Source organism: Melozone crissalis, unplaced genomic scaffold (genome assembly GCF_028551555.1).
Source record: "Melozone crissalis strain CALT ecotype California unplaced genomic scaffold, PUWL_Pcris_2 ptg000018l_1, whole genome shotgun sequence".
Lineage (NCBI taxonomy): Eukaryota > Metazoa > Chordata > Aves > Passeriformes > Passerellidae > Melozone > Melozone crissalis.
Window position 1 is genome coordinate 31,789,399 of NW_026535796.1, and position 24,962 is coordinate 31,814,360.

Consider the following 24,962-nt stretch of genomic DNA (forward strand, 5'->3'; position numbering starts at 1 on the left):
CAGCAGTGTGTAGGGATTTCCCATTGCACAAGTGGGAATCTACCAGTAGTACCTCATGAGAAAGCTACCTCAAGGTAAGCTTTGAAACTGGGGACACATGGTGCAGTGTGATCTGGTGATCAGAAAGGGACTGGCAGTGAAGTCTTAGGAAATCTGTATCCTTCTCTGCTCATAGTTCCTGGTATGAGTTAGAGTAATTAACCTGTCTTCCTTGTGCTCCATTGTACACTCATGCAACTTCTGGAGATACTAGATTAATAAAATACCCTTGACTTTTTAAATGAGAGATCACTACTGCTGTTTTTGTATTAACACCATGATGTGCAGTTACTTTCCTGTGTGACTGAAACAAGTGTTAGTGTGTCTCACATCTTCCTTTCTTGAGAAGCAGCCAGGTGTGGGAGTAGGCACACTTAGGAAACCCCCCATGTAAGTTCTGTGACTCCTTGTACACTGCCCCCATTAAATGCCCAAGCTTAAAATGAGAGAAAAGGCTCTTTAGTGAACTTGGGCAGAACAAAATTATCTTTATCTTATGAAAACAAAAGTAATTTGTATCTTTTGTATTTTAGTTGTGTAAGTAAGGTGTGTTAAGTAGAGGAGGGGCAGTGGGTTGTTATGTAAGCAGCAGTTTCAAAATTTTGAAGTACTGACTCCCTTTAATTTCACTACATTTTAAGCCTTTGAATTTTTCCATTGCTGTAGCTAATTTATACCAACCTCTCAACTTTCTCCCAGAAGCACTTCACTCTAGGAAACCTCATATGCTAAAAATATGTAGGACAAGAAAGTCCACATGACTAACAGGTACAAAGTACCACTAGTTACAACCTCCAGAAAGAAAGACCTACAGGAGCTGAATCCAAGAATACTTGGGAATAGCTACTATTGACCAGTCTGTATGTGGAGCTGCTGGTTTTTATCTTATTTTTTTTCACATGATTTTTTGCTAACCTTTCCTTAATGTAGCAAAATGTTAGGCAAAAAGAAAAAATATTTTCATTTGGAATTTTTAAGTGTTTGCTAAAGTTACTCATTGTTATTATTTCTTCACTGTTGACTTCTGTACATGAAAATGTGCAGAAATGTGGATGCAGTAGTTACATTCCTAACTTTAATTATCTTTAATGAACTCAGATTAACCAGCTTAATTCTCCTTTGGTATTTGAATCCAGCTATTTGCAGGACTGGTTCAGTGCATGAGAAGTTATTGCATTTGGCCTTTTCCTGCTCACATTATGTTTTGTTTGTTTTAACCAGGGAAAAGTAGATTGTACACATGTGTAGCCAATATCCAGTGTGATCTCCTGGAAGCAGGAAGTCAGTTCCAATAGGTACTGTTAGGTGTTTGTGCTTTTCATTAGCACCAAGGTCCTGTGTCTGTATGAAAACAGAGCCTTTAGTCCCTCAGAATCAATACTGGCAACAGCAACTTACAGCTCAACAGTTAAAATTAATGTTGAAAATCTTCTGGCTTCCTCTCCCAGATCTCAGATCCAGATTCATGGCATGTTTCATTTGAGCCATCTGCAGGTCCTTTCCTGTGAAGGGCAGTCCCACATTTCCCGTCTTACCTCCTCCAGCGATGTGTTCCCATCAGTCATTGAACCCTTGACTCAAGTCTGTCTGCTGGGTTGTGCTCAGCCCTACAAAAGTCTTTTGTTGGATCCGTGAGCTCGTGTGTAGTTGTGATATAGATCTGACACAACAGAAGTAGTTATAGGGCTGGTACTTGCAGGTAGATGAAACTAAATATATTGTAAAATGGCACACAAAAGTTACATGAATAATTTTTTCTAGCCCCTGAATCAAAAGCAAATTATAACAAAAAATGAGAAGGATCACAAATAGGAGGAAAGGAGGGTAAAGAGTAAGAGAAAGAGAAGGCCAATTGAAGGTATTAAAGGGAGAAGAAGTAACAAGGAAGAGGGAAGTAGCTAGAAAAGCAGGAATGATTAAAGAATGATCAGGAGATTGTATGTTGGCAAATAGTGGTAACAAATGCAGGTAAAAATTAGAAAATACCTTTCCCTGGTCGTTGAGCATACTGTCCTAGTCTTTCAAATACAATAGATGCATGAATCTCAAGAAACAATTCTTCTGTCTTTCTGGGTCAAACTGAAATGCCACTGTTTTGTGAGCAGTCCACGGCAATAACGTGGATGCTGAAAGGCAGAACCTTTGCCCTCCCTGAGCTCAGTCTGGGTGAAGCAGGGAGGGAAAGTCCCAGGCACAAGTGCCTGTCCTGAGAGGCACTTCATGCAGAACAGGCACAGCCCTGAGCGACGCTGAAAGTCCCTCTGAGTTTACCACCGCTGTGTTGGTTCACAGGCGGGCGGCTGGTCTGGATGTGGTTTTCATAAAGCCTTAGTCCCGAGGTCACGGATTTCCATGTCCTGCCTCCTCCCCGCAGGGCCGGGGAGGTCTCCAGCTCCAGCAGGTGGGGCTGGAGAGGCGGTGTGCTCAGGGCTTCGTGATCGCCGTGGGTATCACGTAAATCCAGCGTGATTCATTCCCTCGCCTGACTTGGAAATTCTGACATCTCCATACAGCTCTGCCCGAGGTCGTTCATGTCATTTGAACTGCAAGAGCTGTGTGAAAGCACTGTATTTGCTGTGTGGTTGAGCAGCTTCCTTCAATGAATTGATTTGTTGTGTCTTTTTTCCTTTGTGATTAGGGAATTTAATTACTTATCTGCTTAATTCACATTGCAGTTAAGAACTGTGTGAAATGAGAGTAGTCTAGAAGTCCCTCTAGGTGAGACACATGAAAGTATTCCATGTCACTCAGTTTTTACAGCTAAGAAAATCTTTGGGTTTGCTTTGTTTTCTGCAGCTGTTTGATGCCATCAACTGCCTGGCAAAGGAGAATGCCCGGTTGCTTGTGCTGGGCCGCAAACATATGCTGACAAACTCTTCAAATTGGAAAAGAGAAATTATGAAAGAGATGCAGAGTAAGGCAGACTTCTTCTTTGCTGAAAATATGTAAGTTGAAGAAAACAGCTCAAAAAAATAGAGACCAATGCCTGATTGATGTACATTTTTCTCCAGCTTTTAGTACCATTACTAGTATCTTTATCTGTGTCTGTGAAAGACACATATCCCTTGCTACACTTGCTTTAAAAGTACATAAAAAGTTACACTGGGAAGACTTTCATCACTTAGAATCATATTGACAGCTGTATGGTTTATTAGGATTTATGACTGATAAAACCACTGCCAAGAGCACAGTGCCCTGAACTACAGAATTTCTGGTAGCATCAGTGTGCAGTTGTGGTCTGCTGCTGTGTGGGGGTACACTGTTGAGTTTTAGCAGTTTTGTTCTACACAGCACAGTATTGTTAAACTTTGTGGCAGGAGATTATATTGTTCTATTATCAGATTGTGAGAAGAGGGAAAAAGTGCTCTAAGTAGCACGTGATTAATTTTTATTGCACTCAAGCTTTTGGTGCCCTGCGGTAAACCATTTTTTATTTTACAGGGAACTAGAGTAGTGGTGGGAATTTTCAGTGTTGCTGATGAATAAATCTTGATCAGCATTTGAATCACTTCCTGCAGGCACTCACTGCCTTGTGAATGATGTCTGTCCTTTCCATTTGTTTTGTGAAGCTCTGAAGATGACCCCTTCTTGCTGTATGCCACTCTCCGCTCGGGCAAGCACTGCCGGTTCGTCAGCAGAGACTTCCTGCGGGACCACAAGGCCTGTCTGTCCGACAGCGTGACACGCCACCTGTTCCGCAAGTGGCAGCGTGGCCACCAGATTGTGTTCTTCCCTGCTGCACCAGGAAGGAGCATCAATTTCTTGGTAAGTTTTCCCACTGCAGTCAGAAAACACACAGAGCATATTCATTGAAGATACATTATTTCAAACCCTAGAAGCCGAAATATCATGTTGAAGCCTAAGAAATGGATTTGTAGCAGTGCACTCAAAACTCCCATGTTAACTGAAAACCCACTGGATTCACAAAGCATGCCACAAACCAGAAAACTGTAAGAGAGCCAAGAAATGCTGCCTAAATGTTTAAAATGGAAATAAAAGTTTATGTATACAAATATTTCCAGTGCTGGAAACCATTACTGGCCTCAGTAAAACCTGAGTGCCAATGTTTTAATTTATTTTACACTTTGAAATCCCATGTTCTCCTCTGCAGCACTATTATAAAATATCGTACTTCCAATTACAGAGTTTCTTTCATCTTTATTTTAAAGAAGCTGGAAAATACAGGCATTTCAGTATTCACTGTAATAGTAACCTAACGTAGGTGTAAAGTTTCATGAGGGAAAGCCCATAACAGTCAGGTTTATAGTTAGTATTCAGCTACAGAAACTGCAGGAATGTCATGTTTTGGCAGAATACTACTTTTGTCTAGCAAGATATGTATCCTTGTGAACAGTGCAGTAACAGGAATGCAGCTGTTAAGATTTTTCTAGGGAAAAATCCATCATGTGACATTCCACATGCAGTTCTTTTGTTATCTGCTCTGTCTGTATTGTTACTGCCTGCTTAAAGGAATACTGCAGCTATGCAGATTAATTTTCTTCCTTTGCTGGTTAAAATTGTAAAATAACATTCATGATTACAAACAGAGATAGCAGTTTGTAAGAATGACAGCCTTTCATTCTTTGTTGCCATACATACATTCCTTCTTATGAAGCCAAATAATGAATGGTGGGTCACCTGAGCTAAGCTAACACAGCTTTAGCTGTTTCTTTCTCTTGTACAAAGGGACTACTAATTTTCAAATCTTAATTCCTATACAAGAGATTTGGGTGATTGATATTCCCAGCCATAGCTGTCTTCTAAGTTTTTCTGGAAGCTACCACAGTAAAGTAGACTTCCAAGACTATACATATAGAGTGATAGTATGTCCTGGGAACCATAATTACCAACCAGTAATGTTTCTTTTGTATTTGTCTTATATATGTTGAATTAGTGTACCTGCAAAGTAATAGACCTGAAAGATTGTTTATTCTATTTGTTCAACCAGATGCTTCTGAAAGTGTTAGTGATAAACCCTTTTCTTACTTCTCCTTGGGACAGAGCAAGTCAGCTCTGTAAATAGACACACTGGGAGAACAAATGCAAGATGTCATTAATGTCATTAAATCCTACACTCAAGCCTGTAAACTCCACATCCTGAGTAATTCCCATATGATTTCATTTAACTGAACAGAAAAACAATCATTTTGTCATTTCTAGTAATTGAGTGCATTATCCTGAAATCATTATTATCTAGTGCAGATTGAAGACAGAATTTATAATGGCACCTAGACCACAAAATACTAGAAGATAGGTTAGCTTTTCCTCCAGTACTAAAATTTAGAATTTGTTTTGTATAAGAAAATAAAATGAGAGTTGTTAAGAGATAAAACTGTGGAGACTTCTAAGGTAAGCATTGGAAGTTGTAACTAACTACCTGTAAGTGATATTTCAGTAATACTTTGTACAAAGTCTAAAAAAAATGTTTTCCCTGTGTTTTTTCCCAACAGCCAGCTTTGCGTTATGACTGTGTGGTACAGACTACAGGTGATACATGGCATATTCCCTATAAAGATGTTTTTGAGGAAAAATATTCATATCAAATACCAAGAAAATGGCTCTGCATTCACCAGAAATGATGAAGAATGTAATTGGATAAGCTGAAGCAGCCTTTTTTTTTTTTTTTTTTCTATCTCTGTTGCTGGCTAGGAGAATTGAGCAGGACAGTTATGGGGTGAGGTGTGTTACTAAAGAAGATTGAGTGACTGCTTTTGACAAAATCATTCCTGCATACATCTCTTAACATCAGTGGTGGTCCAGTGGGGGTGAATTATGTCCATTATTTCTATTTTTTTGGCAATTTTTGTGATTTGAATTAAAACTTGCTTTTTCCTGTTGGAATTAGAGTTTGGGCATTTTTATCTTTTATTTTTTCTAAAGCTTTTCATCTACATTGGAATAAACTCTGTTCATCAAAGAAATTAAGCAAGACTTGCAAAGTACCTTCAGGGTTTGTGGTGCTGAGCTTGCACAAGTGTTGCACAATGTCTGCCTCTATTCAGTGGAGCTAAGGGGGATAAATGGTGCATTTACCATTCACCAGATACACACAGACTCAAGACTTCATCACTCTAATTAGAGTTTGTTTGATAACATAGAATGCAAGAGATTGGTTAGAGAAACATATAGCAATCATTTGTTTGGAAGAATAAGGAAAGAACCAGTGGAATGTAGGGCTTTTTTTTGTGGCTCTTCCACACTCCTAAATTTGCCATTTCTGACAGGATTTGGCATTACTGCAATAGTTTCCTGATGGAAATGCGTGGATTTTTTAAATGAAAATGGATAGCTAAAAATTCTTAAAGGCAATAATAGGACAAAATTGATTCTTGTACATTTCTATAAAATCTGGCCTAAGTTATAAAGCAAACCAATAGTATAAATTACAGTAAAAGTGTTCTGAGTTATTTGTAAGTGTGTGTGTGGTAAATGTGTTTGTTTATTGCACTTACAACTTTAATGCAAACCTTTCTCCCCCCAAAATGTAGAAATGCCACATAAATCTCAGATGAAATATCCTGGGCTTGTCACATCTGTCTCATACAAAAATCCTCTGGTCAAAACTGAGATGGAATGTTAAGATATTTTGTATAGAAGTCACAGTTCTGAGTTCTTGCAGGGCCCCGTGACAGGCTCCCTCAGGACTCAGCATTCAAGCATGTTCCCTGCTATTTTTTTCCAGGACAGTCCTGACACATGTTCTACCTCTGGTGTGAGTTTGTAAACCAGCAGGTGTGATTTGCATACAGTCATGTCCTTCAGAAGTGTCCTTCACACTGTGCAGAAAGTGTAGAGGAGCTGGGTGCCTCTTAAGGTAACATAAAACCTTGGCTTTAAATTCATCATATTGCTGGTAGTGTTCATCACAGACCCTTTTCCTGACAGAACATGACAGCTCCTATGGAGTCCAGCTGCAAAAGCAGAGGGATTGGATATACTTCTCTCATTCCCCAATACTTCTAATTTGTCAGAAGATTGCTTTTATAATTCTTTAAGTTAGAGAACTGCCACATCACCTTGAAAGTGGAAATAGTGCTTTTAAATTGGGTGTCTGCTCCTGTGCAGGAGGGCTTAGTTAGCAGCTGCTGCTCTGTACAAGGCTCCCACACCCCTGTATGAAGCTGGGCATGGCCTGAGCTGGTGTCACTCTGTGCTGTTACAGCCCTCCTAGCTCTGATGGTCCTGCAGCCCAAAGCAATGCAGAGATGTGTCTTAAAACTGTTTTGGCTAGGTCAGAACTGGCATTGTTGCACTCAACTAGCACCACGGCACAAGTGCTGGTACCTGTGTGGGGTGCGGTTCAAGTGTCAGCCTGCAGAAGGTGGTCCCTGCAGCAGCTCTGCCTTAGGTCAGCCCTAGCTGAGCAGAAACTGCACCTTCAGGGTGGGTACCCATTTCATTGCCATTGAATTCTGTATTTTACCTCACCCTGGTCATTAACAGGCATGCATAATATCCACATATAACTGTAATAAATGCATTATCTACTTCCTTTTTAATCAGGACATGTCCCTAATCAATCACTCGGGTTTCACCTCAAAAACTGTTCTTAGAGAGATACTGCAATGCCTTCTAAATAATAATACTTCCTAAATACACATTACTGGTATATTTAGGGGATGATGGAACAGAATATGGAATTTACAATTGGAAGGTATTACAACATTGATGTCAGATTTGTGACTTCTTTTTTCTGTGTTTGCTGCTAAAACACTTCTCTGTAGATCCTTACAGGAAATAATGGCCTCTGTGGAACCAAAGGGGAAACATTAGTGATGACCCTACAGACTTCTTCAGGTGCATACTACATGGAGACAGACACACTGGCAAGACAGAGTTGAGAAAGAACTGATTCAGCCTGTACTCCAGCTATTTTCACCTCCAAGATCTCCCACTTACTGCTTACTATGTTAAAAACATGACAGTGGGAACAGCTTTCCTCAGGATCCAGCAACACAGGATTTGACTCCATAGCCAAACTCATCAGAAGAGATTTAACATTAAACCAAAAGCATGATTGCTCTTCTGGAACAATGCTGTACTCTGGAAGCTGTATCCTGAAAGTAGCATAACTTCCACTCCATCATGTCCATGGTATTGAGCAACTATACTCTTCCCTTTATCTAATTCAAATACTGAATCTTTGATTCCAAACATAAGGATTTTCTTGGTTTGGCAGTCAGGCTGAACACTTGATATTTACTTAGATTTTCTCATGCCCTTTATCTCAGGAGAAAAAAAATCATTCCAGAGAATCAAAGAGTTCTGTAGATGGAAGAACTGTAAAGATATGGATCATCATTTTGTAGAAACAGGTCTTACAGAGATCATGAGAATCACAAATGATGTTGTGGAAGCAATGCCTAGGGATCTATCATTGGCTGTGTCAGTGCAAAAGCATCAAGTGGCACATAGAAGGTTCAGATAAAAGGTGAGGTTTCAGGTAAAACCACACAACATGCTGTTCTGCTGACCAGCTCTTTGCCATGGCTCGTTGTGGATTCAAGAAGTACAGGTGGGTTCAAGGAGAAACCAGAAAGTTCATGAAAGAGAAGCAGCAAGGGTTACTAAATAACCAGACACTATCCCTGCCTTGGGCAGTCCCTCCAGATGGCTGGAGGCTGGGAGAGGATTCAGGGAGTGTATCATGAAAGGCTCTCTAGTCTTAAATCCTCGGGTATCCCCCTTTTGGCCACATTTGGAGACAGACACTGGATAGGACTGGCTCCCTTCTGAGCCAGCAGACACAGTTATATGTGTTCATGTTCTGTGTGTCCCTAACAAAAGGGACAAACTGAGTCTTGTAATGCATAGCAGGACATTATTCTCCCATAGTATTAATGAGCAAGAAGTATTTTGAAAAATTTGAGAATACAGACTTTTAATGCGTGGCATACACAAAACCCACCTTTATTCTGCTATTTCAACAAAGAATAAGCTCTCCTAATAATAACTTCAAAGTAGAGGTGTGGATACCAGAATGCGGCTTTTCCAACTCTTTTAATGACCGGCTTTTAAAAATGCCTTCCCACAAAGAGCAGGGGAATTCCAAGATGTTAAAAGGCAAAAAACTTATAATCACGAGTTTCAATTTGGGGAATTTCCCTTTGGACTGGACACCGATGAAAAGTCTTTTAAACATCGCATTATAACGCATTATAATTGTTGCAGCGGCGGCAGCAATTACCTACGAATACCTTAAACATGGTTTTTTTAGGTACTTGCTTTAAAATTATTCTCATTCAAGAGCACAGGCGGAAATACTTCGTTCGGAATTTTAGGAGGGGTTTTGTTTTCGCGGCTGGCTGGTGATACTTTGACCCAGCGTTGATGGATGCCGCGATGATACTTTTATTCCGTTTCCTGCGCATTCCCTCAGGCACGTCCGGCGGGCTTCCAGGGTTTCACGAGCCGAGCCGAGCCGTGCCGAGCCTCACCTCACGGTCACTGTCAGAGCCACTGTCACAGCCCCAGCCGCCGCCGCGGCAGAGCCCCGCCTTCCGCTCGCGCCCTCCGTGACGCGTTGCTGCGCGGCAGCCGCGGGACCCGCGCATGCGCAGCGCCGGTGCCGAACCGTGACGGTGCGGGAGCGGCGCGCGCCTGCGCGGGGTGTGCGCGTGCCCCGGAAGCGCTCCGGCGGAGGCTGCGGCTGCGGCGGGGCCCTGCACGCGGACAGCTCCCCCCGGCCCGCGCCGCTCCCGCCATGTCCCGCGGCTCCAGCGCCGGCTTCGACCGGCACATCACCATCTTCTCGCCCGAGGGGCGCCTCTACCAAGTCGGTGCGTGTCCGGCCGCGGGGCCGCCGCCGAACTGCCCCGTCACGGGCCCGGCCTGCCCGCGCTCCCCGCCGAGCGGGGCCGCGGCCGGCGGCCTGCGCGGAGGGGCGGACGCGGCGCCTGTCGCGGCTCGGGAGCCCCGGCTCCCGCCTGGCCTGGTGCCGCCGTGTGTGGGGGAAGACCTGGTGGGAGCGTGGAGCGGCGGCGGTCCCGGTCGTGCCGGCGTGGGGAGCCGGGAGGGGATCCTCGCATGAGATAAGGAAACCTCGGGCCAGGGTGGCTCTGTCGAGTGTCCCCTGCCGCCGGGAGGGCCTGCTCGCAGCCCCCGGTGTTCCATCTCCCATGCTTGGACACCAAAGCTGCCGCTCTCCAGAGGCTGTTCGGTCTCCCTTAAGTGTTTCTTTGAGTGAATGTTGCCAAGCCTCGGAGCGCTGCGTTTTGGGATCTGAGAGCTGTGATAGCTGTTTGAAATGGGATTTGAACAGCTCAACCCTGCATGCCGGAGTGACAAAGTCAGTTCTTGGTTGTAACTCATGCACTTTCTTGTTACACCTGAATGCCGCTTGTTCTGTGGCCTGTGAGATAGCAGAACCATCCTTTGTTTTCAGGTTTCTTGGAATAACCTGAAGCCAAGCTTCAGCTTCTTCTGTAAGCCACTGGTTCTGTTATTCCTATTTTTGCAGTGCACCAGATTTGTACAGAAGCACATCCTGGTGCCATTGTGCGGGATACAGTCAGCTCACAGTGTGCCAGGACAGTAGTTGGGGAGTGCCCCTGGAGGAGCCTCTCAACAGGGACACATGAACTGTTCTGCAGCATCATCCTGATCCTGCCTTCCCCAGCTGCAGCGCCTTCACTGCACATCCACTGCATGTTATGTCCATAAATCCCTCTGTTCTCCAGAAAGGAGCTTGCTGGGGTCAGATTGCATTAATTGCCTGTGGCAGCCATGTAGTTTTTTTGTGACTGCCCTTGGGTTTTTCTCAGGAAGAAGCCTGTATGGATTAGGCCTCATGGACAGGTGGCCCAGTCTTGAGCAGTCCCTTCTGCAAGGAAGAATGAGGAAGGTGCCTGTACTAGATACCTACATGTGAATGCTGTCTTGTATCTGGAGCACGTGTAATGTTTATTGTCCTTTATACATAGGGATGGTAGGGACAGTGCTTCCTCACACAGGGTTTCAGTGGTGCTGTGGCAGAGGATTCCTGGGCTCCCACCTTCAGCTGCCACCAAAACAGGCTGGTTGGTCCTCATCACTTCCCACTGTCTGTCACAGTGCTGCTTGTTGGGAATGGTTTCTGCATTCTGTGGCAGAGAGGAAACTGAGCCTTGGGTTTCTGCCTCTGGGGTGTATTTAGCCAGTAGGTTGATGTATGAGAAATGTGTGGTACCTCCATACCTTTTAACAGTGTCTTAGAAACAAGTACCTGCATGTGTATTTGAGAGCTTCTGCACACAGCCTGAAGCTGTCTTAAAGCTATTTTAAGGAGCTATGTGCTATAGGAAGAAAAATATGTAGATGTTAACTTCAAGCAAGAATGAGCTCACTTTACTCAGAGCCAGGCTGGTAACTTGGGCATGGTGCCACATGGGTGTCTCTGTTTGCCAGCATCTACCCACAGCAGGGGCAGAAATCTCATGCTTGCTTGCAATCAAATGTCCACATCTAGGTGGTTTTGATTTGTCTTTGTCTCTTTGCTGGATTAAGGTTAGCTAGGGGCTGTCAAGGATGGGCAACATGTGTTGCTCTAAGATGGCCTTAAAACTTGAGTTTTTTCTGGAATTTGGCAGTATGGGAACAGAGATTTCCAGCATAGTGATATTGGACTGAAATGCCTATACTTCGTCTTAGGTCTGTCTTCTGCTTCCAAAGCTCAGAAAACTCGTGTGCCTTTGATCTCATATTAGAAAACTTAACAGTTATTTCACATTACTGTGGTTAAAATCCCTCAAAACATCAGTGTTCTATTGCTGCCTATTAATTTCAGTCTTCAAAGGTGATGTTTCTTCTCAGTGGAGTTTTGGGAGAAAAGAAAAATTACTACAGTAAAATTTCTGGCCGTTGCCATGTACTCAGGGAACAGAAAGGGACTGCTCTTTTCAGAGGGAATGTCTGCAGTGCTGCTGAAATACTTACCTAGCAATAAACAGTGTTAAAACAGCACGGATTTGTTACATTGTAAGAGCCACTTCACCTTTTGGCTTGTTTCCTTGAAAACTGAGCGGTGGAGGTGGGAATCAGGGGCTGCAGTTTCACAGGCTTGGTTGTTGGGAGTTGTGAGCAAAACCCAGTTTGTGATAGGCATCGATCCCTACTGCCACCTCAGTGTCACAGAAGCACAGAGATTGGGTGGGCCCTCTGGAGATTGTCTGGCCCCAAGCCCTGCCCAAGGAGGCCCACCCAGAGCTGGGTGCCCAGGAGTGTTTTCTGATGGGTTTTACAGGCAACCTGTTCCAGGGCTCAGTCACCATCACAGTAAAACATGTTTTAGGTGTTTGGGTGGACCCTCCTGTTTCAGTTTGTTCCAGTCACCTCTGATTTGGTCCTGTCACTGGCATCAGTGCAGAAAGGCTGGCTCTGTCCATCTGCTTTCCACCCTGCCTTCAGGGGGTTGTACAGACAAACAGACAAGTGGTGCAGAGCCTGTGGGGGCTTTGGGCATTGCCCTTTTGCAGGCAGTGCTGGCTCCTGCCTTCTGGGCTTTGTGCTCTGCTGCAGGCTGGCACTCATCATCCCAGGGGGGCACAGCTGTGCAGGGGGAAAGGGGGAACATCCCTTATGGCACATTTGGGTAACCAGTAAATAGGGAAATAGTAAATGCTAAAATAAATAAATAGTAAATAAGTAAATAGTAAATGCTCTGATGTCTGAGAGTAGTAAATACAGTGCCATAAATACACCACAGTGAGCCCTTCCCTAGCAATGACTCTGCAGATTGAGCATTAATGTGCAAGGTTTGAGGGGTTTTTTTCATCTTCAGATTATTACTCCTCTGTTGTGCAATCTCTTCTATAGATCTGAAGCTTTTAAAGTAGCCAAGTTTCTTGCTCCCGTTATTTTAGGATAGTTTTAGCAATTTACTGTGCTGTTTGTAGACATGTTCTGAATTCTGGGTTCACGCGCATGGCTAACACAAAAACTCACCTACATTTAGCTGCTGTGTGAAACTTGCCACTCAGCCAGATATTAGGAGTTTCTGAATGTTTATCAAATATTGCCAGGTTCTTAAAGTTCTTGTGCCTAAGGCTTTTGAAACCATCAATCAGCAGAAATTTATTTCATGGATAATTTCATTACTGTTACTTTAGTGTTTGCTTCTTAATCCATTGTACTTACATGAACAACACTTTAACTTGCATCTGTGTAGCTTTCACTATAAAAAGTGAAGAAAAGCATTGCAGTGTTTGAATGTCAAGTCAGAAAATATGATAGTTAAAACCTGTCTCCTGTGTCATCTTACCACTTTTCATCTATATCAGTAAAAAATTAGAAAAGAAGCTTTACATCCTTTAAAATACTAAAATTCATGTCAAGAATTCTTCTGTAAGAGTTTATGGTTACTGTAGATTCAGGTTGGACAATTTTGGTCAAGTTCAGAACAGCCTTTTTGTTCTAAAACTTATTCTGTTGCTGTTAAGCTTGAACTGAACAAAAAGTCAAGTTAGAAGAAGCATTTGAAGGAAGGAGTGACAGTGGTTTTGTGAAGAGAGTCAATGCACATTGTACTAAAGAGTTTAAGGACACAAAGTGTTGCACAAGTATTAAAGTATTAAAAGGCCAGAAATTAGTGGGATAATGTGTTGGGGTGAATTGTTACTTGTACTAGTGTCTCTGACACAAGTCTTTTATTAACATTTGTATCTTTTTCTAGAATATGCATTTAAGGCCATAAACCAAGGTGGACTTACATCTGTAGCTGTTCGTGGGAAAGACTCTGCAGTAATTGTAACACAGAAGAAAGTACCTGTAAGTAGTCTGGTTTTGAGGGGAGGGCTGAAAGGAGAGGAGAAAAAAAGATGGAGTGAGACTCAGCAATATTGATATTATTCTTATTAGCACTGACATAAATTGTTATTTGAACTGAATATATAATTATCATTCTGCTTATTACAAGTTCTAGCTCCATGTAGTGCTCAACTGTACATTTTCTCACTAAGTAGTGCTATATTGGTTTTCTCTGTAGTTGTTGAAGGGATAAATCTAAAATATAAGTTGACCCTGCTGTATTGAGCATGCATTCATTGCTCTGGCTTGTAAAGGCTGAGTTGTCCATAAGCAGTTCCCTGATTCCTTGAATTTCTGCTGAGAGAGAAAACCAAAAGCACATAGAGCATGCTTTTCATAGGTTTTTGAGAGTGTTTCAGCTCAGTGGTGATGTACTGTTGAAAAAGGGGGGAAATTCTTTTATGTTTGAAGGGCAGCATGCAATAAGAGAGCAAGCTTTTGTATGTGGGTTCTCAGAGTTTCTTCAGAGGGAAAAGGACTGTGATGTTGATCATGTTCTTGTTGTTCTCCTTCTGCAGATCTGTGGTTTTATTCTTCCCTGTTCTCCAGTTTCTTCCTTTGCATTCCTACAGCAGTAAAAATTGGGAAGCCTGAAAGACAATTTTTAGCTGTTATGGGTCCTTTTGGGCTCTTCTGTAAAAACCAGAGGATTCAGAGTTTGGGGTTTTTTTGTTTGCTTGTTTTCTCTTTACTTCGAGGACAGTGTTTGCTATTGCATTATTTCTGTTTCCTCTTTAGGACAAGTTACTGGATTCCAACACAGTGACTCATTTATTCAAGATTACTGAAAATATCGGTTGTGTGATGACAGGAATGACAGGTATTTCATTCACCAATCTGGTTTTGGAGAACTTACCTAGTTCTCATGGATATATTTAAAGACAATGTAAAGTTGGACCTGGAATTTATATTCTCAGGCAGTGCTAGAAATAAGGATGGCACATATTCAGTGGAATTAATATTAGTTCTCTTTGTCTAGCTGACAGCAGATCCCAGGTGCAGAGAGCCCGCTATGAGGCTGCTAACTGGAAGTACAAGTATGGATATGACATCCCTGTGGATATGCTGTGTAAAAGGATTGCAGATATTTCTCAGGTCTATACACAGAATGCTGAAATGAGGCCCCTTGGTTGCTGTAAGTACAGTGTATGAGAATGATCTTTACTGTTTCTTCTCTAAGTTTGCAAATTCGTATGGAAGAAATCCTCACCCATTTTCAAAATGGGTAACTGAGGGTGTAAGGGGGATGAGCAGCTGAATGAGAGAGCAGTGCTGTAGGTCTTGAACTGGAGCCCTGATTTTACCACTTACTCAGCATTTGAAATAATGTAGCCTCTCTGATACTATTTCACCTTAGATTTTGGGGGTCCTGATGTGTTTGCACTGTGCAGTGGTATCTGTGAGCAGGAGATGCTCTTTGTAACTGTGTCTGTTTGTGGTGGTTTGACCCTGGATGGATGCCAAGGGTCTGCCAAAGTCTCTCCATCGCTCCTTTCCTCAGCTACACATAGAAGAGAAAAAATACCATGGAAAGCCTTTGGGTCAAGATAAGGGCAGGGAGGGATCACTCACCAATTACCACCATGGCAAAACAGATTCACCTTGGGGAGATTACCTGAATTATTGACAAGCAAACCCAAATCTTCAAAACACTTGCCCCCTACCTCCTTCAGATTTAACTTTATTCCTGGTTCTCTACCTCTCCCACAGTGGCACAGGGAGATAGGAAGGGGGTCTGTGGTCAGTACATAGTACATTGTTTTCCTGCTGCTACATCTTCCTCAGAGGGAGGACTCCTCACACTCCTCCCATGCTCCAGTGTGTCTCCCACAGGAGACAGTGCTCCAGGAACTTCTCCAAAGTGAGTCCTTCTCACAGGCTGCAGTTCTTCACAAACTGCTCCAGCAAGGAGCCCACCTTATGTGGGGTGCAGTCCTGCAGGAACAGGCTGCTCCAGTGTGGGCTCCTTTCTCCACAGCACCACTGGTCCTACCAGAAGCCTGTCCCAGGACAGGCCCCACGTGGGGCCACAGCCTCCTCCAGGCATCCACATGCTCCAGGGTGGGCTCCTCCAGGGGCTGCAGGTGGATGTCTCTCCACCATGGATGTCCATGGGCTGCAGGGCCACAGCTGCCTCACACCACAGGCTGCAGGGGAGTCTCAGCTCTGGCAGCTCCTTCCCTCTGTCATTTGCCTCAGTGCCTGCAAAGTTGTTCCTCTCACGTATTCTCACTCGTCTCTTCTCTGTCTGCAATTTCCTTCTTTTTTTTTTCTTTCTTGAATATGTTATCCCAGAGGCACTACCACCACTGTGGATGGGCTTGGCCTCAGCCAGCAGCAGGTTGGTCTTGGCTTGGGCTCCTTTGGACACAGGGGAAGCTTCTGGCAGCTTCTCACAGCAGCCAGCCCTGCAGCCCTCTCACCACCAAAACCTTGCCATGCAAGCCCAGTGCACTGTGTCTGGGTAAACAGCACTGTAAAAGAGAGAGATGGAGAGTGCAGGTGTCTTTGTGCAGGTTTTGTGGGCTTTTTTATCTAAGTAGTAGGTAAAAATTTTTCTCCTAACTTAGCTATTGTATCTATAATGTAGAGGAAAAAGTGTCTAAAATATTTCCCCTGCAAATATTTCTACATGTCTTGTTTTATAACAGCAAATGCAGCTTAAAAAGAAGTTGTGTGTTGAGTCATTTTTTGTAGATGCTCCTGGTGATCTCTGTGTTCTGACTTGTGTTTTCTCTTGCGTTTGGCCGTAAGCAAATTATAAACAAACTGTTAGGCTGTTCAGGAACTGAGGTAAAACGCTTAACAGGTTTCCTCAGTTACTTTTTCATTAAACATTCTGAGTTTCTTTTTGATTGGTTGGGTTTTGGGTTTTGTTTTTTTTTTTTAAGGAGAATAGTTTCAGAATTGATGAATCACTTCTCGTAATCATAGTAGGCACTAAGACTTCTCACTAAAGAAGCAGCATTCAGAGTTGCACCACAGTTTCCATGATGGGGCAATTCTCCTCTGCTTGTGTGCTTGTAATTTTCAGGAAAGATTGTTTCTTTCTTCCGTTGGCATTTCCCATGCCTTGATACTGCTGGAAATTCCTTTTTAAAAATGCATTAATAAAAATGCATTTTTCTTTACTTCACTTAGTCTTTTTGAAAATATGAGGGGACTTTTTTTTCTGTTTTAGTAATAGCTGCTCAGAAGTTTATCATCTCTAACTACTAGTTAAAAGTTACACAAGTGTAAAGGGAAAATAATTGAAAACCATGACCTTGTTCTGTTTTGGGTTTTTATTGCAAGTATTGGTTTTGACTTTTTTTTTAATATGCATATTGAGACAATGCAGCTGTAAATCAAGAAGTGAGGGTGAACACATGAATTTCAGTGATGTGTCAGTTTGTGTTACTTGAAAACTGTCCAGCTTCACAATACTTAGTCAGATGATCTTCAAGGACTCAGTTATGTCCTGATATTTCCACTTTTCATTTCAGATTTTATTTTTTAATTTAAAGATGAAAAGGTATGTAATGCACTGTTTTTCAAGGTTACAAACAAGAAATCTAAATTTCTTTTTAATATTTCCATTCATTTCAGTATGTTTGTAAAGTTGCTTTCTAGTAAAAGGCACATGGTAATTGAAATATTGTTTACACATTTGTGTCACATAACACAGGATGTGAGCTGTGGTTTGGTAAACTTTCTATCAGGATAAAACTTTTGTATTTCCTGACTTTGTGGTTCTCTACACACTGAGCATGGCAAAAATGTTTGTATGTTCAATGAGAACGCCTTCTTTGGGAATGACAGAAATATAGTTTCTGCTGAACTGGGCTGTACACCTGGTAAGGAGATGCTGGCAAGAAATGGCAAATTAGAGATAAAAAGGAAATCACAGCTCCAGGTATGGGGACTGATTCCCAAAGATGTACTGCTGTACATGCATGTTTTGTCACAGAGAGGACTATCCATTCTGCTCTTCAGTTGAATTAAATTGCTAAAATGGGGAAAATAAATCAATTAACAAATTTTCTCTTCCAGGTATGATTTTGATTGGCATTGATGAGGAGCACGGCCCTCAGGTGTACAAGTGTGACCCAGCAGGTTACTATTGTGGATTCAAGGCCACAGCTGCAGGAGTTAAACAGACAGAGTCAACCAGTTTCCTTGAAAAGAAAGTAAAGAAGAAATTTGATTGGACATATGAACAAACAGTAGAGGTAGGCCAGCAGAAGGAAATTAAAATTTGTTTAAAGTATTTTTAATGAATATGCTGCATGTAGGCTTGCAATGCAGAGAAATGTTGTTAGGCATTTCCTCTTTCCCTACAGTTCTGTATTGCTGCCAGAGCAAATACAGCTGTTCCAACCAGAAGATCATTTGAAGCTATTCTGCAAGTATTTGAATCTGTTGTTTTGCTTTATGTTAGTTGAAGCAGATTCTATAATTGTAGCACTCCCACTGTAGCTGGTGTTTGGTTACTACAGTGCTTGATTTTAGGGATACCAGTATGACTTAACTTTTAGTGACATTTAAAATAATCTTCATATTAGAAGGTATTTCAAACAGTATCTTTGCATGATAAAAGGTTTTGGTTTTGTTGTGTCTTTTTCTGCTATGAAAACATGTCCCTTTGCTTTTTGTAGATTGGGCTTTTAGGGAGAGGACTGGAGAGGGGCTGTATTCTGTAGCAAGGGGAAACTATTTGGAATTTCTCAGCTGAGATTTTGAAGTGAGAGGAAGTACCTTTAAACCAGAAGGAAGGATAGTTGTTAATGCTATGTCTATTAAGAGAAAAAAAAAAAAAAAATTTTGCTTTCTTTCTAATGACAGGGTTTTTTTTCATCTTTCAGACAGCAATAACATGCCTGTCTACTGTACTATCCATTGATTTCAAACCTTCAGAAATAGAAGTTGGTGTAGTCACAGTGGAAAATCCTAAGTTCAGGTAAGCAATCAGTGTTGATAGAACTTGGTGTGTTTCTCTGATTATGTGCAATTAGTTTTACCTTATTGTGTAATTGTAAATTGAGAAAAAGAGATAAATTTAAGAGATTGAAGTTTTGAAGGGCTTTTTACTTGTAACTCTTCAAAATGTGTAGGGGTAGAAAACATTGTGTAAAAAGAATAATGCAGTTTTAAAATGTGTGACATGGTTAAGGGATTTAGCAAAGAAAAGTGATCTCTTTCATGTCTTAAAAGGGTATGGCTTTCTGTGATGATTGAAATGTAGTTACATCTGGTCTAGACATGTTTTCATGCTTTCATGCTTTATAAAAATTTTTCATAGTAATGGTATCTGGAGTCCACTTCCAAATCATAGCCATACTAACTAATGCAGTAAAGTCTGGTTTATATTATGGAATATTTACAAGACCCTTAAATTCTTTATTCTTTTTCTAAAATGAATCTTTAAATTATTCGTGCTTATCTTTTATTTATTAGCATTTCTTAACATCTAAAATATGTAGTTAATAGATTATGGACTTGTACAGTTTGAAAAACTGTATTTAAATTTGGTAAGATTAAAAGATCATGGATTTAAAAAAATCACTAGTGATTTGAAAATGGCTGAGCTATCTACTTTGTGAGTACTCTGCAGTCCCGTCTAGCATGAGAGCAAGGCACCTGCAATTTCTTCCCTCCTCCATATTGCCTGCAGCACACTCTGTGCACCAGCATCAGCTGGGCAGTGCATCAAGGCAATGCCAGGAAGGGCAGGAAAGTTTCACTGGGATACAGTGTACTTGTGTACCTGCTCACAGCTCACTGTATAGCTGCAGGAGTGTGCATGAAATGTGGGAGAAAAACTTTGGGGAGTTTTTATAATGCAAAAAGAACCCTCCAGGTATGGCTTACCTAAAATTTAGGTAAGTCTGGCTTGCTGCAGGGGATTCAGTTATTTCTGCTTTAGTCTTTAACTGAGGGGGTTTTTGAGTTTTTTATTTAAAAAGAAGAGAGGAACAAAGTAAAATTGGGAGTAAAGGCTGCTGTTACTTCAGTCTAGCTACTTGGGAAGTGGGACTGAAGAGAGTCTTCAAATCTTTGGGTCCTACAGGTTCAGTCTTTTAAATGTTTCCTTCCTAATGTTTTTAAGGTGGACATGGTGATGGTGGGTGGTTTTGTATCTGGTGGTGTGTGCTGAGGACAACAGAGCAGCAGTGTTTGTGAGAAAACACACAGGAGCTGCATGAGCCCTTTTCTCCTGCCACTCAAGGGATAAAGCTACCTTCTCACTAGGTCTCAACTTGCAAATGCATTACTCATGAAGAATTACCTGTTACTTTTCTATCATTTGTTATCTCCTTGCTCTCTAGTGCCTTTGATTCTTCCTTTATTTTTCAAGAGAATTGGGATGTCAGCCTGTGGCACTGGCAGCAAGGCTTTAAAGGGCAGAAAGATGCATTGCTGTAAAACTTATTTGTATAGATATTAGGTTGTAATATTGGAGCTTAAGGGGAAGAATCATTTAAGCTATTTAAGATTTCTTTTTGTTCTTTCAGGATCCTTACAGAAGCAGAGATTGATGTGCACCTTGTAGCTCTGGCAGAGAGAGACTAATTAGCATTCCCATTTCCATTGTCTGTGCTTCTGGCCAGGATGTTTGGTGAAAAGAAAACACTTAATAATGGTTTTAGATTATGGGTGGGAAACAGTGTTCACTATATGATGTATTTTACTCTGTACAAATAAAACAGAGGTTTTTGAAATTCTTGGTGTCTCCTTTCAATGTTATTTTTTAAACTTCCAATTCTATGAAATTGTCATCAAAATGCTTGATGACTTCTAGTGTTTCTGTGGTAATTGCCTGCCTTTTAATTGTATTTTAAGAGAAATTTTATGCTCTGAGCTGTATTTTCCATCTGAGCTATTTGGCTCTTTGCGTAAAGTTAATATCAGTTTTTGTGGTGTGTGTGTCTTGAGATAATTCCTACATTCATGTTCATTCTCTCCATGGCCTGATGTTGAAAGCCTTACAACATTACTGGTTTAATTGTGGGGAAGTTAGGAAGACCTTATTTGCTCAGGTTTATATGAGGATATAGGGCAAAAGCAGAAGGAAAAAGCTTGAGCTGTGAGTCTGAGTCCAGTCCTTTGGACTGATTTATTTGTGATGCATGTAGTGGATTTGAAAGATGTCTTCTGTAATTAAACAGCTCTGAAGCTGACATTTATTTAGGGAAAATACTCTGTGTGTAGTGCACTTTGGGATTTTGGCTTAGTCACCTACCAGGTTTTGAGGCTCTGGACAGTGTTGGGGCTAGAAAAGGCCAATAGACCAAGTCCTTGAACAGGAAGGTCTCTGGGGAGCAATTCCTTCAGAGGTTTTGGGTTTGGAGGTGAGACTGCAAAAACTTGAAGGTGAAAAAAAAACCTTTTTGTTTTACTTCAGTTGAAGAGGTTTCAGCATCAGCAGTAAACAGGGAGATGATGAAGTTGTGAGGGAGGAGGCACTGAGGAGAAAGGGGAGATTACCAGACAGTTTTAGTTGTTGCACGCAAGTCTTCTTGAAAGAATGCCAAGTTAATGCAACATAACTCCTTACCTTCATTCTCTGCTGTGCACTTCTCATACTGGCTTTAATTATTCCAAAATTCTCTTTGATTTTTTTCAAGGCATTTGGGAAAGGCCTCATAAGTTGTCAGAAATTGAGATTGGGTTAATTTTTTTCTTCGCGCTTTACAGTTAAAGCCCCTTGAATATGTATTTTTCAAGTTCATTGCAGTAAAGAAGCTGCAGTTCAGTGTTTGGTGGCTTCAGTAAAGGATAATGCTAACCCTGTGTGATAACTGAGTTGAGGAGAATCAGATGTATAGTGAATTGTGGAGCTCACAAAGCTTCTTGAATTTCTGTTCATGCCTCCACATTTCAGCTTCCCTCATGTCAGATAGTGCAGTGTAGATAAGATAAGCACCTCTGCTTTTAGTTTTGGGTTGGTTATCTGAGAATTCTGTGTGGGTTTGTGCAACAATCAGCACGTTTGTGCAGCTAATGGCACATTTAGAAAGGTCTGTGTTATTTCAGCTGCCAGCGATAGCTCAGTTTCTGAAAACCCCTAGGGCCTTTCTTCCTAATACTTCAGTTGTACAACAACCTGGAATTTGAGTAGGCTTGGGTCATTATTTAGTCTGCCACAAAATATCATCCATTGATGGTTTGTTCTTGATCAGCTTTAATAATGTATGGAAAACATTACTAATGGCTTCTTGAACAAAAATTAAAGGGAAGATGGCAATCAGGGACCCATGTGACTAGAGCACATTTTCATAGTATTCAGTACCAAAATTCCCAGCAAGTCCTTTAATTCTAAATTTTGGAGCCTGTATGGGTCAGGTGGTGGTTCTGAGAGCAGTGGGTGTTTGTTCATACCTTGCCTGTTTTGCAATGCAGAGCATCGCATCTTGTATTCAGAGATGATGAAATAAGCTGTCGACAATATATTAACTGTGAACGTTGCCTATTTTTTTATAAAGGCAATGGTGAATGTTCCCTTTTTTATGGCATTTTTGCTAGTATTTTTCCTTGAGAAAATTCGTGGTTCTTTTTTCATATTAATAATGGGGATTTTTCTTTTATAGTCAAAGCTTTTTGCTTCTGAAGATAAGGCAGCAATGCAGGTGGGTTACCTGACTGAATGGGAAACCCCCATGTATTACACATAACACATAATTACATTCTTCACACCCTGGAGCAAGTATCACCTGCAGCCAGGCTGTACAGCTGTGGCTGGTGCTGAGCTGTAGCTAGCATCACCTGCTGTTCCAAACCTGGCACTTCAAAAGAAGCTGGAGTATGTGTGGTACAACCCTGGTGCTTCCTTTGTGTAGAGCTTATAAAGAGTGAGACCAGACTTGGGATTGCTCCATGTGTTTGTGGTTTGTTGTGCCAGTGCTGAAGACTGGCAGATGCGGTTACAGTGTGAATGCACAAGTAGTTAAACAGGAATAGGACTGAGTTTTATTTGCATACCAGACCCACAATGGTGCTGCCTGTACTGGCTCTGCACGGCCTTGTAACTGTCCACATGACATTACCAGTGCTCTTTATCTCTGGTGTAGTGTAGGGATGCAAGTGCCAAGTACATGCAGTCAGCTTAGGTAAATCAGTGTTTATTAACTCTGAAAATCATCTGGATTTCTGATGATTTTCCTCCCTCCATGCAAATGGAGCCCCCAAGACAGTAATGGTATGTGTTATAAACAGAAGTAGCTCAATGGGGAGCCAGTTGCTCACCCATCCCATGATGTGTTTATCCAGCTGTGTGCTGGACATTTTGTCCAGAAGGGTCCTGTGAGAGACAGTATGGAAAGCTTTACTGAAATCCAGAAGGATTAGATCAGCTGGCTTCCCCTGATCAGCTGGGTGGGTTAGCTTGTCATAAAAGGAAATCAGGTTTGATAAGCAGGACTTTCCCTTCACAGAGCTGTTCTGGCTGGGATTGATGACCACATTCTTTAGGTGCTCAAAGGCATTTTCCCATTTTACTCATTAGCTTCCTGAGCAGCCTGAAGTCTGCTCTCCTCGTGGCTAGAGCTGAAGTTTTGCTGGCACTTTTCCTCCTGTCAGCACAGATTTTAGACTCGATCGCCTCGTGATCACTGTGGCCAATCTCCACTCACAAGAGTCTCTCTTTACACACAATCCTGGTAAGGCAGGCAGTAGTGAGCTTCTGTAGGATTTCAGGTACATCTTAAGAGCAATACGTGCTACTGTGTAATGCACAATGTTTGGCTGTACCTTTTCACTGTAAAGCTGATGACAGTCTGAGGGCAAGGGTAGATGGGTAGTTCAGATAGGGCCAGTACATACAGACAGATCACAGCAATTTTAATACATGGAATTATATGCAGCATTCTTTTTTACCTTCTCTGTCCTGTTTTGCATTAAATCAATGTCCAGGTTTACCAAATAAGAAGTATTTTGGTTCAGCACACATTGTTGGAAGTAAGATCAAAGAACTATAGCTGTCGTTTTCTAGCATCTGAAGAAAAAGAAGTACATAACTTTCCCATTTTTCTCCCTGGCACAGAAGCAAAGCCTACTATCTTGAGTTTTGTAAAACAGTAGCCTTACTGGGTCATGAGATCAAGTTTTGTGAAGCACATCCATAGCAGTATTCATGTTTTCTTCTAGGAAAAAAAAGCTACCAGGATAGTAATGGTAGGGACATTGCTTTTTATTTTATAATCAGTGAATTTTTGCTTTTTCAGATGGGAAATTTTTGAACTGTCACAGCTTGTTCCAGCCAGTTCTTGCTGGTAACACTTTGTTCTGTTCTGTTGTTTTGCTGTAACCCAAACTACTTGGAAACAATGCAAGACATCCTGTAGTTCAGGATCTGTTGGAACAGTAAAGCTCTCATGCCCAAACTAAAACAAGGATCATCACATGCTTATGCAAAGCTGTTTAAAATAGTCTGGACTTTGTTTATTGTGGTTCTCATGTTTTAGAAAACCCCATGAAACATTTTAACCAGTCCTTTGTAGTATATCTATATGGATAAACTTGCATTTTTAAGTGACTGACAAACCCCTCAGTTATTTGCAGTATTTGCTCCTCTTCACTAAGATGTTCTTAGCATACTCATCTTTTCTGTAGTAATGGTCTTACCCACGTCATCATCTTCCATGAAAATTCTGTGCTGCAGTGTTAAATGTGGTAACTCTTAGGTACTTCAATATAAACCTACTGAATAAATAGAGCCAGCATATCACTAAATCAAAATCCAGCTAACTGCTTGGCAGAACTGAGTCATCTTCCAAGTAGTGTGTGCTTCCACTTTTTGGGGATAGTGTTTTTCTCCTGGTTCTTTTTAGAACCTGCCAGCTGTGGCTGAGCTTCCTGGCACTGCAGATGCATTTCATGGCTGTCTCCTACCTGTCATTGGGGCTTACTGATACATTCATTGGACCACAAGCCTCTGGAATGAAGTTTTCTCTCTGAGCCTCTAGCAGCGTAGTATGCAGTGCAGATTAGCATACACAAGCCAAGACTTCCAATTTTTGCCAGCAAATTGTGTTTGTTTCCTCCTCCAGAAAACTGACTCTTGTGACACCCAGTGGCATGAAGAGTTGTGAACATAAGGTATTTAATCCTTTCTGAGATTCCTTAGGCTAGAAAGCAACCCTCTCTCAAGTTAGTCAAATTTA

At 41.7% G+C, this 24,962-nt stretch overlaps 2 protein-coding genes across 5 annotated transcripts in view; both read left to right on the top strand.

Moving 5' to 3' along the window:
- PRORP (protein only RNase P catalytic subunit) overlaps positions 1-5,964 on the top strand; it is a 39,401-nt gene extending 33,437 nt beyond the window's left edge. For 3 of the 4 annotated variants that reach the window (XM_054275699.1, XM_054275702.1, XM_054275700.1), the window contains 3 exons: positions 2,836-2,984; positions 3,609-3,804; positions 5,490-5,964. In XM_054275699.1, the coding sequence (XP_054131674.1) occupies positions 2,836-2,984; positions 3,609-3,804; positions 5,490-5,618 (474 nt within the window). In that variant the 3' untranslated portion in view covers positions 5,619-5,964. Of the gene's footprint in view, positions 1-2,835; positions 2,985-3,557; positions 3,805-5,489 lie in introns of those variants that run through there. The other variant, XM_054275701.1, reaches the window with a different exon arrangement.
- Positions 5,965-9,668: 3,704 nt separating this feature from the next.
- On the top strand, positions 9,669-20,522 carry PSMA6 (proteasome 20S subunit alpha 6). Its single transcript, XM_054276205.1, has 7 exons — positions 9,669-9,818; positions 13,688-13,782; positions 14,560-14,641; positions 14,801-14,956; positions 17,854-18,032; positions 18,666-18,760; positions 20,316-20,522. The coding sequence occupies exons 1-7, from the start codon at positions 9,743-9,745 to the stop codon at positions 20,371-20,373; spliced, it is 741 nt and encodes a 246-aa protein (XP_054132180.1). The 5' UTR covers positions 9,669-9,742; the 3' UTR covers positions 20,374-20,522.
- Positions 20,523-24,962: the final 4,440 nt, after the last annotated feature.